Source organism: Borostomias antarcticus, assembly GCF_949987555.1.
Source record: "Borostomias antarcticus genome assembly, chromosome: 12".
In the NCBI taxonomy this organism is placed as follows: Eukaryota; Metazoa; Chordata; class Actinopteri; order Stomiiformes; family Stomiidae; genus Borostomias; species Borostomias antarcticus.
In genome coordinates this window covers 10,679,104-10,690,712 of record NC_140245.1, presented here as the reverse complement: position 1 = coordinate 10,690,712, position 11,609 = coordinate 10,679,104, and the positions used below count along the sequence as shown (strand labels likewise).

General features: G+C 49.9%; 1 protein-coding gene across 1 annotated transcript in view; it reads right to left on the bottom strand.

The window, feature by feature from the left end:
* Window positions 1–692: 692 nt before the first annotated feature.
* ccdc18 (coiled-coil domain containing 18) overlaps window positions 693–11,609 on the bottom strand; it is a 43,978-nt gene continuing 33,061 nt past the window's right edge. The window contains exons 25-27 of the mRNA XM_084446400.1: window positions 3,038–3,481; window positions 1,783–2,505; window positions 693–997 (exon numbers count right to left, since the gene is read on the bottom strand). Coding sequence (XP_084302526.1) covers window positions 950–997; window positions 1,783–2,505; window positions 3,038–3,481 — 1,215 coding nt within the window. The 3' untranslated portion in view covers window positions 693–949. The remainder of the gene's footprint in view (window positions 998–1,782; window positions 2,506–3,037; window positions 3,482–11,609) is intronic.

Below are 11,609 nucleotides of genomic sequence, written 5' to 3'. Positions count from 1 at the left end.
ATCCCCACTGTTCCATTCGGGCTTGTTATGTAAGTCTTTGAAATGGAACTGGGCCAGCGGGGGACCGGCCGTGTTCCAACACCTCCCCCTCCAGTCTAGACTACTAATTCCTCCCCAGGGCTCGCCGACATGACTCCACACAAAACATCACAGCAGGTTTCCGTCCAGAATACAACTTCACTTCCTGAGATAAGCATGGCCACCTTAAACCAAAGGAACCAACATTAAAGGCCCTACGAGGACTTTTGGGAAGCAGAAGTGTTTTCCGCCCAAAAAGACCACATTTCCCATGAGCCTCCCCGCGTAAACCTTAGCTACCTGAGCCGGGTGTTTTGAAGACAGAACGATGACCACCGACGAGGTCATTACATAGGTCTTACTAGTAACGTTACTTTTGACCATATATAACAGTATATATATGCTTGCGCTGTCTCTTGTCGGCGGCGTAAGGTACTGCAGTAAATTGTTTCGTCATTCCAAGGAAGTTCTGGACGACCCAACCACAAAATAATAATCTAAAAATAAACTACATACAAGAAACATTTGTTGAAAATGGACACAAACAAGTGTGGGTAATGTAGTTTCGTAACCAAAAATAAACACCCTTTAAGGATACATATCAAAATAGTTTATTCTTAAAAAACATTTATAATCTTTACATATAAAACATAAAAATCTAGAACATAACCCTACATTTATACAAAACACGTCTAGGAACATGTAAAAGATCATTTTCAGACTAGCTGTCTGGCATCCAAGTCTGGACTGGACTGAACCAGAGAAACAGACGACTGCTTGGCCTGCAAACAATACAGCTTGATTTACTGTGGATAGACAAAGACACATTTGTTTATTTGGAGAGTTCAAAGGGGTCCCCACACACACACACGCACACACGCGCACGCACACACACAGAGAGCTATGTAAAGCCATTGTGAGGGGCGAGCCTTTATCCCAGGTCCCCAGTAGAGCGTCCTCCCTCTTCTGCGGGCTCCATCTGGAGATGAAACATGGTGGCATTAAGACCCTGCAGGCAGCAGCACTGGTGATGGTCAGGTGACTAACGTTTGCTCTCCTGTCTTTATTTTTTCACCTCAGAACTTTGTTTACTTGCATGAATGTTTGTGCTCTGATGTCCTGAATAAAAGGCCTGTTTTCTTCTAGGCCTCATGATGTTTTCTGGATGGCTTGTTAGCTCCAAACTTTTTGGTGTGCGGGTGTCCTTTGCCCCAATTGTGTAGCATCAGCAAGAAGAACCACCAACTCTCTCACACTAAAGCCCAATTTATGCTTCATCGCTCGACAATTTTAAAACCGCCACTCGACACTTTTGACCTTTGTTATCCCCATCTATAGAATTCATCCCTGACCCTTCACAGAGATGCCCAAGTACTGCGGAAAAGAATGAAAACAAACCACAATGAAAACCGCTCTCTGAACAACCTCTTTACCTCAGATTAAACTCTTTCCCTCAGAACGCCGCTTCTCTCAGAATGACAACAAACCATAGAGACGATGTGGAGTGTCGCCCGAAGCATAAATCCTACATGTCGAGCGACACTTTTTTTTTGTCGAGCGACATTTGTTGAGTGACACTTTTCAAGAAGCATAAATTACACATAACCGTCAGTCAGACCACTAGGAAGAACTACATCCTTTCATAGATCCTAAATCATACCACACAACTGATAATAATACTACCATCCAAAACTACAGATGGAAACCCCAGAGTGGTTCCCTGTCGAGACTACTTCCCTGTATGTTGAGGGGGGCGGAGCTCACCTGCACTGAGACGGCGTGGCCGGCCTCTGATAGGCCGCTGGAGCTCCAGAGGGAGGAGTCTTCCTGCATGGCCAGGGTCTGGTTGACGAACCTCAGCATGCCGGTCAGAGAGCTCATGTCCAGCCCCGGGTCCTCGTTCCCCTCGATCTGCTCCCTGACCGGGTCTCTGTCCCCGTCCTCCTCGTCCCCGTCCTCCTGGTCCCCCAGCTTGTCCGCCATGTAGGTGAGGGGGTTGAAGGAGAGGTCGGTGGCCGAGAAGGCCTCCGGGAGGCCGAGCCCTGACCAGCTGTGGTCTGGGTGGAGGTCGGGGCGGGGCGGGGGGGACGAGGAGGAGGAGGAGGAGGTGGTGGTAGTGTCCCAGGGAGGCTGTCCCAGCGCCTCCCTCAGGGTGGCCCGGAGGCTCTGTGGGAGGTCCAGGGAGGAGTCCGCACTGCTGACCCCCCCCGGCTGGCGCGGCGCCTGGACCAGCTCGGGGTGAGAGGGGGGCAGGGCGTGCGCCCGGGGGGGCGAGCAGCGGGCGTGCGTGCGAGCGGACGGCGGCGGGGAGCGAGGGCGCGTTGGCGTGCACGAGGGAGAGCGGAGGCGCGCGGGCTCGCCAGGAGGGGAGCCCAGGTAGTTGGGAGGAGGTGGAGGAGGGGATAGGAGGAGGGCGCAGGGGCGCCGGAGGTCACCGGCTCGCTCCAGACCGGAGATCCTGGCCTGCAGACGCACCACCTCAGACTCCTGGAGGGAGGGAGGGAGGGAGGGAGGGAGGGAGGGAGGCAGGGATGAGGGAGGGGGGGAGAGATGGAGGGATGAGGGAGGGGTGGAGGGATGAGATGAGAGAGGGAGGGATGAAGGAGGGGGGTGAGGGAGGGGTGGAGGGATGAGAGGAGGGAGGGAGGGATGAGGGATGAGAGGAGAGAGGGAGGGATGAGGGAGGGGGAGAGGGATGAGAGGAGAGAGGGAGGGATGAGGGAGGGGTGGAGGGATGAGAGGAGAGAGGGAGGGATGAGGGAGGGGTGGAGGGATGAGAGGAGAGAGGGAGGGATGAGGGAGGGGTGGAGGGATGAGAGGAGAGAGGGAGGGATGAGGGAGGGGTGGAGGGATGAGAGGAGAGAGGGAGGACACAAGGGGAGGAAGGAGAGAGAAATGATACAAACAGCCTTCAAAGAACCCAAACTCTGATCCAGGAGATTATAAAACTAATAGCCTGGCAAGATAACAAATATATATCTTAGTGGTCCCCGAGGGACATAGAGATCCAGGCTGGCACCTTGATGAGCAGGGCCTCGCTGGCGCTCTGCAGGGCCTTGTCCCTGGCGTGGAGCTGGGTCCTGTTCTGGTCCAACTGGGCCTGGAGGCTGGAGGCCTGGGCCCTGGTCTGGTCCAGCTGGGCCTGGAGGCTGGAGGCCTGTGTCCTGGTCTGGTCCAGCTGGGCCTGGAGGCTGGAGGCCTGGGCCCTGGTCTGGTCCAGCTGGGCCTGGAGGCTGGAGGCCTGTGTCCTGGTCTGGTCCAGCTGGGCCTGGAGGCTGGAGGCCTGGTCCCTGGTCTGGTCCAGCTGGGCCTGGAGGCTGGAGGCCTGGGCCCTGGTCTGGTCCAGCTGGGCCTGGTTCTGCTGCAGCCTCCCGGCCAGCTGCTCCTGAGAGATCTTCATGCTGGTGGAGATCTGCTCCGATACCTTCAGGAGCTGACCCCTCGTCTGCTGCAGGGACGACAGCTGGGAGGGGAGAGGAGGAGAGAGAGAGAGGGAGGGAGGGAGGGAGGGAGAGAGACAGGGAGCGAGGGAAGGAGAGAAGAGAGGAGGAGAGAGAAAGGGAGGGAGGGAAGGGGAGAGGAGGAGAGAGAAAGGGAGGGTGGGAAGGAGAGAGGAGGAGAGGAGGAGAGAGAAAGGGAGGGAGGGAAGGGGAGAGGAGAGGAGGAGAGAGAAAAGGGGGAGGGGAGGAGAGGAGAGGAGGAGAGAGAAAAGGAGGGAGGGGAGGAGAGGAGAGGAGGAGAGAGAAAGGGAGGGAGGGAAGGAGAGAGGAGGAGAGAGAAAGGGAGGGAGGGAAGGGGAGAGGAGGAGAGAGAAAAGGGGGAAGGGGAGGGGAGGAGAGGAGAGAAGGAGAGAGACAAGGAGGGAGGAGAGGAGGAGAGAGAAAGGGAGGGAGGGAAGGAGAGAGGAGAGGAGGAGAGAGAAAGGGAGGGTGGGAGGAATGGAGGTAGGGATAGGGAAGAGGAAGAAAGCAAAGGAGGGCGGTGGTGGAAAAGAGACGAGAGAAGGAGAGGAGAGGAGAGAAGAGGGGAGGAGAAGAGAGAAGGAGAGAGAAGAGGGGAGGAGAAGAGAGAAGGAGAGAGAAGAGGGGAGAAGAGAAGAGGGGAGGAGGAGAGAAAAGAGGGGAGGAGAAGAGAGAAGGAGAGAGAAGAGGGGAGGAGAATAGAAGAGAGAAGGAGAGAAGAGGGGAGGAGAAGAAAGAAGGAGAGAGAAGAGGGGAGGAGGAGAGGGGAGGAGAGAGAAGAGGAAAAGGTGTGAGTGATGGAGTGACATTCAGTGGTCATCTATGCATGTTGAGAACATTACATTAGTCATTTACTGTAGCTGACGCTTTTATCCAAAGCGACTTAATTAAGCAATAAACCACGAGGGGCCGTGTGTTATAGTGATTTTATAACAGCTAGGGGGCGTTGTTAGGTACGACGCGAACCCCCCTAGCTGTTATAAAATCACTATAACACATGGCCTCGAGTGGTTTATTGCCTTTATACAACGGTTACTACAGCTATTAGTGTAAAATAGACACACAGCAATGTAAAATATTAACATTTATTCAAAACGAAGCATCATTCCCTCAATTCCGCAGAGCAAAATAGTTCCCCTAACAAATGGGTTGCCAAGCAACAATAACTACAATGTATTGGATCAAATGGGAGGCGCATTAATACTGAAAATGGAATGATATGCGGTCCCAGGTGTGTGTTACAAAGTATTTTAACATGGCTTCCAGCCAATCAGAATCAAGAACCAGAACTAACCGCTGTATAATTGAATTTAACGTAGGAAAAGCCGATGTACTACTACTTGCCAGAACTCAGAAATGCATCACCTTTCTAAAACAAGTGACTAAGGGTGTATTCACACAGACACTAGTTAGTGCGCACCAAATGAGCTTTGGGCCCGAGAGCGCTTCGTTTAGGACTGTGTGAACACAGCAATCACACTCAGGAGCGCACCAAAACAGCCGCACCGAGACCCTCCAGAAGGGGTGGTCTCGGAGCGGCTTCAACAGAATTCTTGTGCGCACCAGTTATGGTGTGAAGCGCGAGACCTTGGACCGACGCAACTACCTTGTGCACGCCACGTTTGACCTAATAAGTTTTTCATGATGCTCTTGCACCCGCCCCCAGAAAGATATTGACCAACGACAGCACTGAGCCTTTTCATGTGACTTGTAGTGCTGCATTTGGACCAGAGTAAAGAAAGTGCTGTGTGAAAGCGAACTGCAGTACCTGAGAAATGAAAACAACGTATCACTTTCACTTTTGGTCAATGGTGCACACTAACATATGTGAATATGCCCTAAGAGCATAATCTAGTGCTGAAGGCAAAGTGAAAGAATAGCGAACTGAAATATGATAGGTACTTTAGAAGAAGTGGACAGGAGAGGAGTGGTAAGTGAAATTAAACAGAACCGGTTGCAGAACCTGTGACATTAAATGGGCTTGAGTAGAAAGAGGAAATGGACAGGGGAAGAGAGACAGGACAGTGCGTGCAAGAGTGTGTGTGAGTGTGTGTGTGTGTGTGGGTCACCTCTGAGACCATCCTGATTTAGCTCACATTCAGTTTCACTCTGCAGATCAGTCTGGCCGCCCCCCCCCCCCCCCCCCCCCCCCCCATCTCCAACCATTACTGTGGGTGGGAGTTCTGGCCTTGACTGACTAACTCCTTCAGCCAATCAGCGCAACAAAACTTTTGCCAAATCCAGTCGGAAGAACGTCTTTTCCTCAGAGAAACTCATGCATACTCTTGTTCTTCTGTAATTGTTATTATTGAGTCTATTTCTGCAATATTGCACTTATGGCTGTGTTTATTCTACAAACATTAACTTAACAGTTTTACCACAAGAACCACTGCAGGGCTACGTTCTACTGGGGGGCAGAACAGAACAGCAGTCAGAACAAAGTCCCTGATTCTCTCCAGGTCGTCCTCGGATGACCCCTCCATCAGCGCTTGCAGTCATCTCGGTCCTCCATGCGTCTGGCTCGCTCGCCGGGACTTTCTGCTCCTGCATCTTTCTTATGTCCACCGTTCTATTAATACATCCATGACGTCCACGTACGTTAGTGTGGGACACCCTGGTGACCGATGCCCGTGTGCCGGCTCCCACAGCACCGGTTTACTGGCCGGCAGCTCCTGGTGTCTCTGGCAGTGACCAGCCAGCCTCATTCTAATGGCTGTTGTTTTCTCACTCAACCTTGGTGACCCCAATACAGATGCTTGTTGATAACTTGTTCACTCTGTTAAGGTTTGAGGATGGTGGAGGAAGCAGCAGACGGCAAGCTGGCAGCGCAGGTTCAAAAATAAAGTTCAATTACAAAACTACTGGGAGCAACACACTAACATTGACAATGAACCGACAGAGAACAAAGGAAACAGGAGGTATATACAGTACTCTGGGAGAACAATCAAGGAACAACGTACAGGTGTGCAACAAGACACAACGAGACACAGGTGCAGACAATCACCCAGACAAGGACATGGAGGGATTCCAACAAGACACCAAGGCTATGTTCGGGATCGCTCCCTCGTTCCCTCACTCCCTATTCCCTATATAGGGTTCACCATGTAGTGAACTACCTAGGGAACGGATAAAATGTAGGGTACATGCGCTGTTCCCTGCAAATCAAGGTGAATTGTGGGTAATAAATAGTGGACTATATAGGGAACGAAAATTCCGTGGAGAATTCGGACACTACAAACAAAATGGCTGACGCCCTATATAGTGCACTATATAGTGAATAGGGAGCGATTCCGAACACAGCTCAACACAAGGACAGAGGGAACCAGGACACAAGGGAACAGGGAACGAGGCAAGGACTGGGAATGGGACTGGGCAGGAAACTAGAGGGGGGAGCTAGAGGGGACCAGACAACTACTGTAAAGGAGGGGAACTAGGGACTGGGAACTAGAGCGCACTGGTGTGTGCTTTGATCTATAGCCGGTCAAGGATTTCATTTCAGAATTCTCTGACTTCCTATCTCGCATTGCCCCATCCCGTGATAGACTGTTGGTTCTAGGGGACCTGAAACCATTCATGTTTGCTGTCCAGGTAAACCTCAGGCAAATTAATTTCTCCATCTTTTAGAGTCATTTGGCCTCGTTCAACACATTCATAAGGCCAACCATGTGTTAGGACACACGTTGGACCTTATCATTTCCTATGGTCTTTCTGTTGAAAATATATATAAAAAATATATTTTTCAGATCATTTGCCTATTGTATTTGATGCCACCTTATTTAGCCCTTTGTCCTTGACCAAAACCCCCAGTTACTCTTCCCACCACATTAACTCCTTCAACACACAACAGTTTGCAGAGGTTTTTCAGAGAAACGCCATTGCTACCTCTATCTCAGCTGCTGCTGAGGTTAATCTGTGGCCAGATGAGTTAGTTTCATTTTTCCACTCATCCTGCACTGTCATCCTAGACTGTGTTGCCCCCCTTAAACGCAGACACCCAAAACGCAAATCTCATCAGTGGCTAGACGACTCAGCGCGTTCTCTCAGTCGGGCATGTCGCAAAGCCAAGCGGATATGGAAAAAGACCATCTCTCTATTTCATTGGAAATTTGTAAAAACTGTATGGAAATTTTTCAAAAAGCAGCCAAAAAGGCAAGAGACAAATATTTCTCAGATTTAATCTCCAAACATTCCCACAGACCTAAAATTCTGTTCAATACAATTAATTCTCTCCTCAACACGTCCGCTCCTGAAAGTGTTGAATCATCCCTGGACATCTGTGAAAGATTCTCAAGGTTTTTTATTGAGAAGATTACCAATATAAGGTCTCTATTTCCTGTTCCTCCACCTCCCCCTGACACCCTGTCCCAAACAGCTGTGGGCTTGCCTACTTTTAGCCACTTTGAACCAGTCTCCATGTCTGATTTGACAAAAACTGTCACCCAGATGAAACCCACCACCTCCCCCAATGATGTTATGCCCTCTCGCATTATAAGACACCTTTAATGTAATTGGACCAAGCATCCAGACTATTATTAACTCTTGTCTAGCCTCTGGTACTGTCCTAACATTTTTTAAACACGCAATTGTCCAACCCCTGCTCAAAAACCAGAAACTTGACGCTAAATGTCTAAACAACTTCCGGCCCATCTCAAAACTACCTTTTATTTCCAAAATAATGGAGAAAGTAGTTCTGTCTCAGCTACAATCTTTCCTAAATACCAACGATATCCTCGATCCATTTCAGTCTGGCTTCAAAGCACTTCACAGTACTGAGACCACTTTATTAAAGGTGTCAAATGATCTGCTACTCTCTGTTGATTCAGGGCAAAATGCCATCCTCATCCTATTGGATCTCAGTGTGGCCTTTGATACCGTGGACCACAACATCCTCCTGGCCCGTATTGAACAGTGGGTGGGTATCAAGGATACAGCGTTGGATTGGTTCCAATCGTACCTCTCACAACGGACATTCTCTGTAGTGTTAGGTTTGTCCTCCTCTTCCTCTGCCCCTGTCACCTTTGGGATCCCCCAGGGCTCCATCCTGGGGCCAGTTCTATTTTCTCTTTACATGCTTCCCCTAGGCAACATTATCAGAAAGCATAATATCTCCTGCTATTTTTATGCTGACAACTCACAGTTGTATCTCCCCTTAAAATCAAGTGATTCCCTGCAGCCTCTCCTTGATTGTATTGAGGACATCTCAGGTTGGATGGCAAGCAACTTCCTCCAGCTAAACAGCAACAAAACAGAAGTCCTCATCTTCGGTCCCCCTAAGTCCAGAAGCATCCTCGCCAGCAAACTAGACCACCTCATCCAATATGTCAAACCACATGCAAGGAACCTGGGTGTCATCATAGATTCCGACCTCAGCCTTGAGAAGCAAATCAGTTCCGTTGTAAAAAACATTTTTTTCCAGTTAAGAACTATCTCCAAACTCAAACCCATCCCATCTCCAGCCGACATGGAAAAAGTCATCCATGCCTTTATTACTTCACAACTGGACTATTGCAACTCCCTTTACTTAGGCCTCCCCCAGATTTTAATTACTTGCCTGCAGCGGGTGCAAAATGCCGCTGCAAGGATGCTGTCGGGGACCAAAAAACGTGACCACATCACCCCAGTCTTAGCCTCCCTTCATTGGCTCCCTGTCCACTTTAGAATCCAGTTTAAAAATTCTGTTGGTTGCGTTCAAAGCACTGAATGGTCAGTCACCATCATACATCTCAGATCTCATCCACTGGCAATCAACCACTAGGTCTCTGAGATCCACAAATAAATATTTTCTTCAAGTCCCACGATCAAAGCTTAAAGGAAAAGGTGACCGGCAGTTGCGGCTCCACGATTGTGGAACCAGCTGCCACTAGAAATTAGATGTGCTTCCTCCAGTTTTTAAATCCATGCTGAAAACGCATTTTATTCTCTAGCCTTTTCGGCCCAGTCTTTTACTGGTTAAATGTGCTTTGCTTTGTGCTTTGTCTCGTTGTTGTCATTTGCTGTTGTTTGTTTGGTATTGCTTGCTGCTGTTGTGTTTTATTGTTTTCATATTGATTTGTATATGTATCTTATTATCTTGTACAGCACTTTGGTCAGCCCAGGCTGTGTTTTTAAATGTGCTTTAAAAATAAACTTGACTTGACTTGACTTGAGAGAGGGGAGTTTAGAAACACAAGGAGGGGCTAGAAGGGAAGACTAAGCTTGAGGAACAGGAGTGAAGAGGGACAGGAGTGACGTGGGACTAGTGAGGGACAGGTGTCTAGAGCTGGGGCTGGGGGGACACAAACCAACATAGAAGACAAGACAAAGAGCACAAGACCAAACACACAAGGAGGCAGAACAAAACCTAGTGACAATGTGATCAACGTGTACAAAAGTCTCTGGGGGGAGTGCAGGGGGAGTCACTGGGAGGGGAGGTGCTCAGGGTCCAGGAGGGTACAGGGGGCACAGGAGCTCAGGGGCAGGTGTCCAAGCCGGAAACAGGGGCTCAGGGTGAACCGGGGTTCCGGGGCAGGGCTGAGGGTCTTGACCGGGACCAGGGGGTGAGCTGGGGTGAAAGAGGGCTTAAAGAGTCCAGGGGCAGGGATGAGCGTCCGGGGGCACTGGAGCTCTGGGTCCAGGGGTAAGGGTCCAGGCCGTGAGCAGGGGGCAGATGGCCAGGACCATAACACACTCTTGTTGATGTTAAGTACTGTTAAGTACTGCACGCAGCATTCCAGTGTAGCACCCATCTAGGGACTTCTCCAGGGTCCAGTATTCACAGCCATATACTGTAGGAGAACGGACTCTACCTGTGTTACATAGAAGAAGCTGAGTTTGATTTGTCTGGGGAGGTTGGAGTTCCACACACTGGCCATGCTGTTCAGGGCCCTCTACGCAAGCCCCTTCCGCACTTTAAGGTCTTGCTCGGACGAGTTGACCCATAAGCCCAGGTATTTGAAGTCCTTGACTTCCCTGAGAGCAATGGCTCCTGGACTACAGCGGCGTGTCGTCTTGACCTCCTAGGGGTTATAGTGAGGCCGAGTTCCTGCTCCCGTCCACCGCTGTCCTTCTTGAGCGCAGAGTCCAGGACTATGATGAAGAGGAAGGGGGTGAGGGCGTCCCCTTGCAGCACCCCAGCCAGGATGTTCAACCCCTCACTGTTGCCGTCTGGGGTCACGACCACCTTGGGTCTTGTACTCGTGTACATGGTCTCTATGGCCCGGAGTAGATTGGGAGGGACAGCGTAGGCCTTAAGTATCTTAATCATCGCACATCTGTGTATCGAGTCAAACGCCTTTTAGAGATCGATGAAGCACAGTACCACACTCAGGTAGTTCTTGTTCACCTTCTTGATGATTCTCCTTAAGGCCCAGATCTGGACCACTGTCCTCCCCCCTTAAAAACCATGGTGCTTCTCCCTCAGGTGAGGGTCGATGGCGCACCGTATCCGGTTCAGTATCATGAGATTGTACATCTTTGCAATTATACATGCCAGCCTGATGCCTCGGTAGTTGTCTTGTTTCGAGAGATCTCCAGATTTAGGGTTAGGGTTCTCTAGGATGATGTGAGGCCTGATGGCTACGCTGACGCGGCTGTGAACGAGTCTGCCCCCACCCCCCCACCTCCAACCATTACTGTGAGCGGGAGTTCTTGCCTTCAGCCAATCAGCGCAACAAAACTTTTGCCAAATCCAGTCGGAAGATTTTCCTCAGAAAAACTGTGCATACTCTTGTTCTCCTTTAATTGTTATTATTGAGTCCATTTCTGCAATATCACACTTACAGTATGGCTGTGTTTATTCTACTAACATTAACGTTACTGCTCGTTGCTGCAGGAGACAGTTTTACCACAAGAACCACTGCAGGGCTACGTTCTACTGGGGGGCAAAACAGAACAGCAGTCAGAACAAACTGTATGTATTTTGGAATAAAGAACCAGTCTTTGAACGGTTGGCTTGAACCTTGGCAAAACGTTTGACTCTTTATTCATTTCTAGATATCCAAATTAAATCTAGCATACACATCTTCCTTCTGTGGCAATAAATTTAGATTCTCCATTCTTTTCTTTCCCGCTTTTTCAGCTTCCGCAGACATTTTTCAACAATACCAGCAGAAACGTATTCTTCTTCTTTGAAAGCGGGAACAGTTTCGTCCT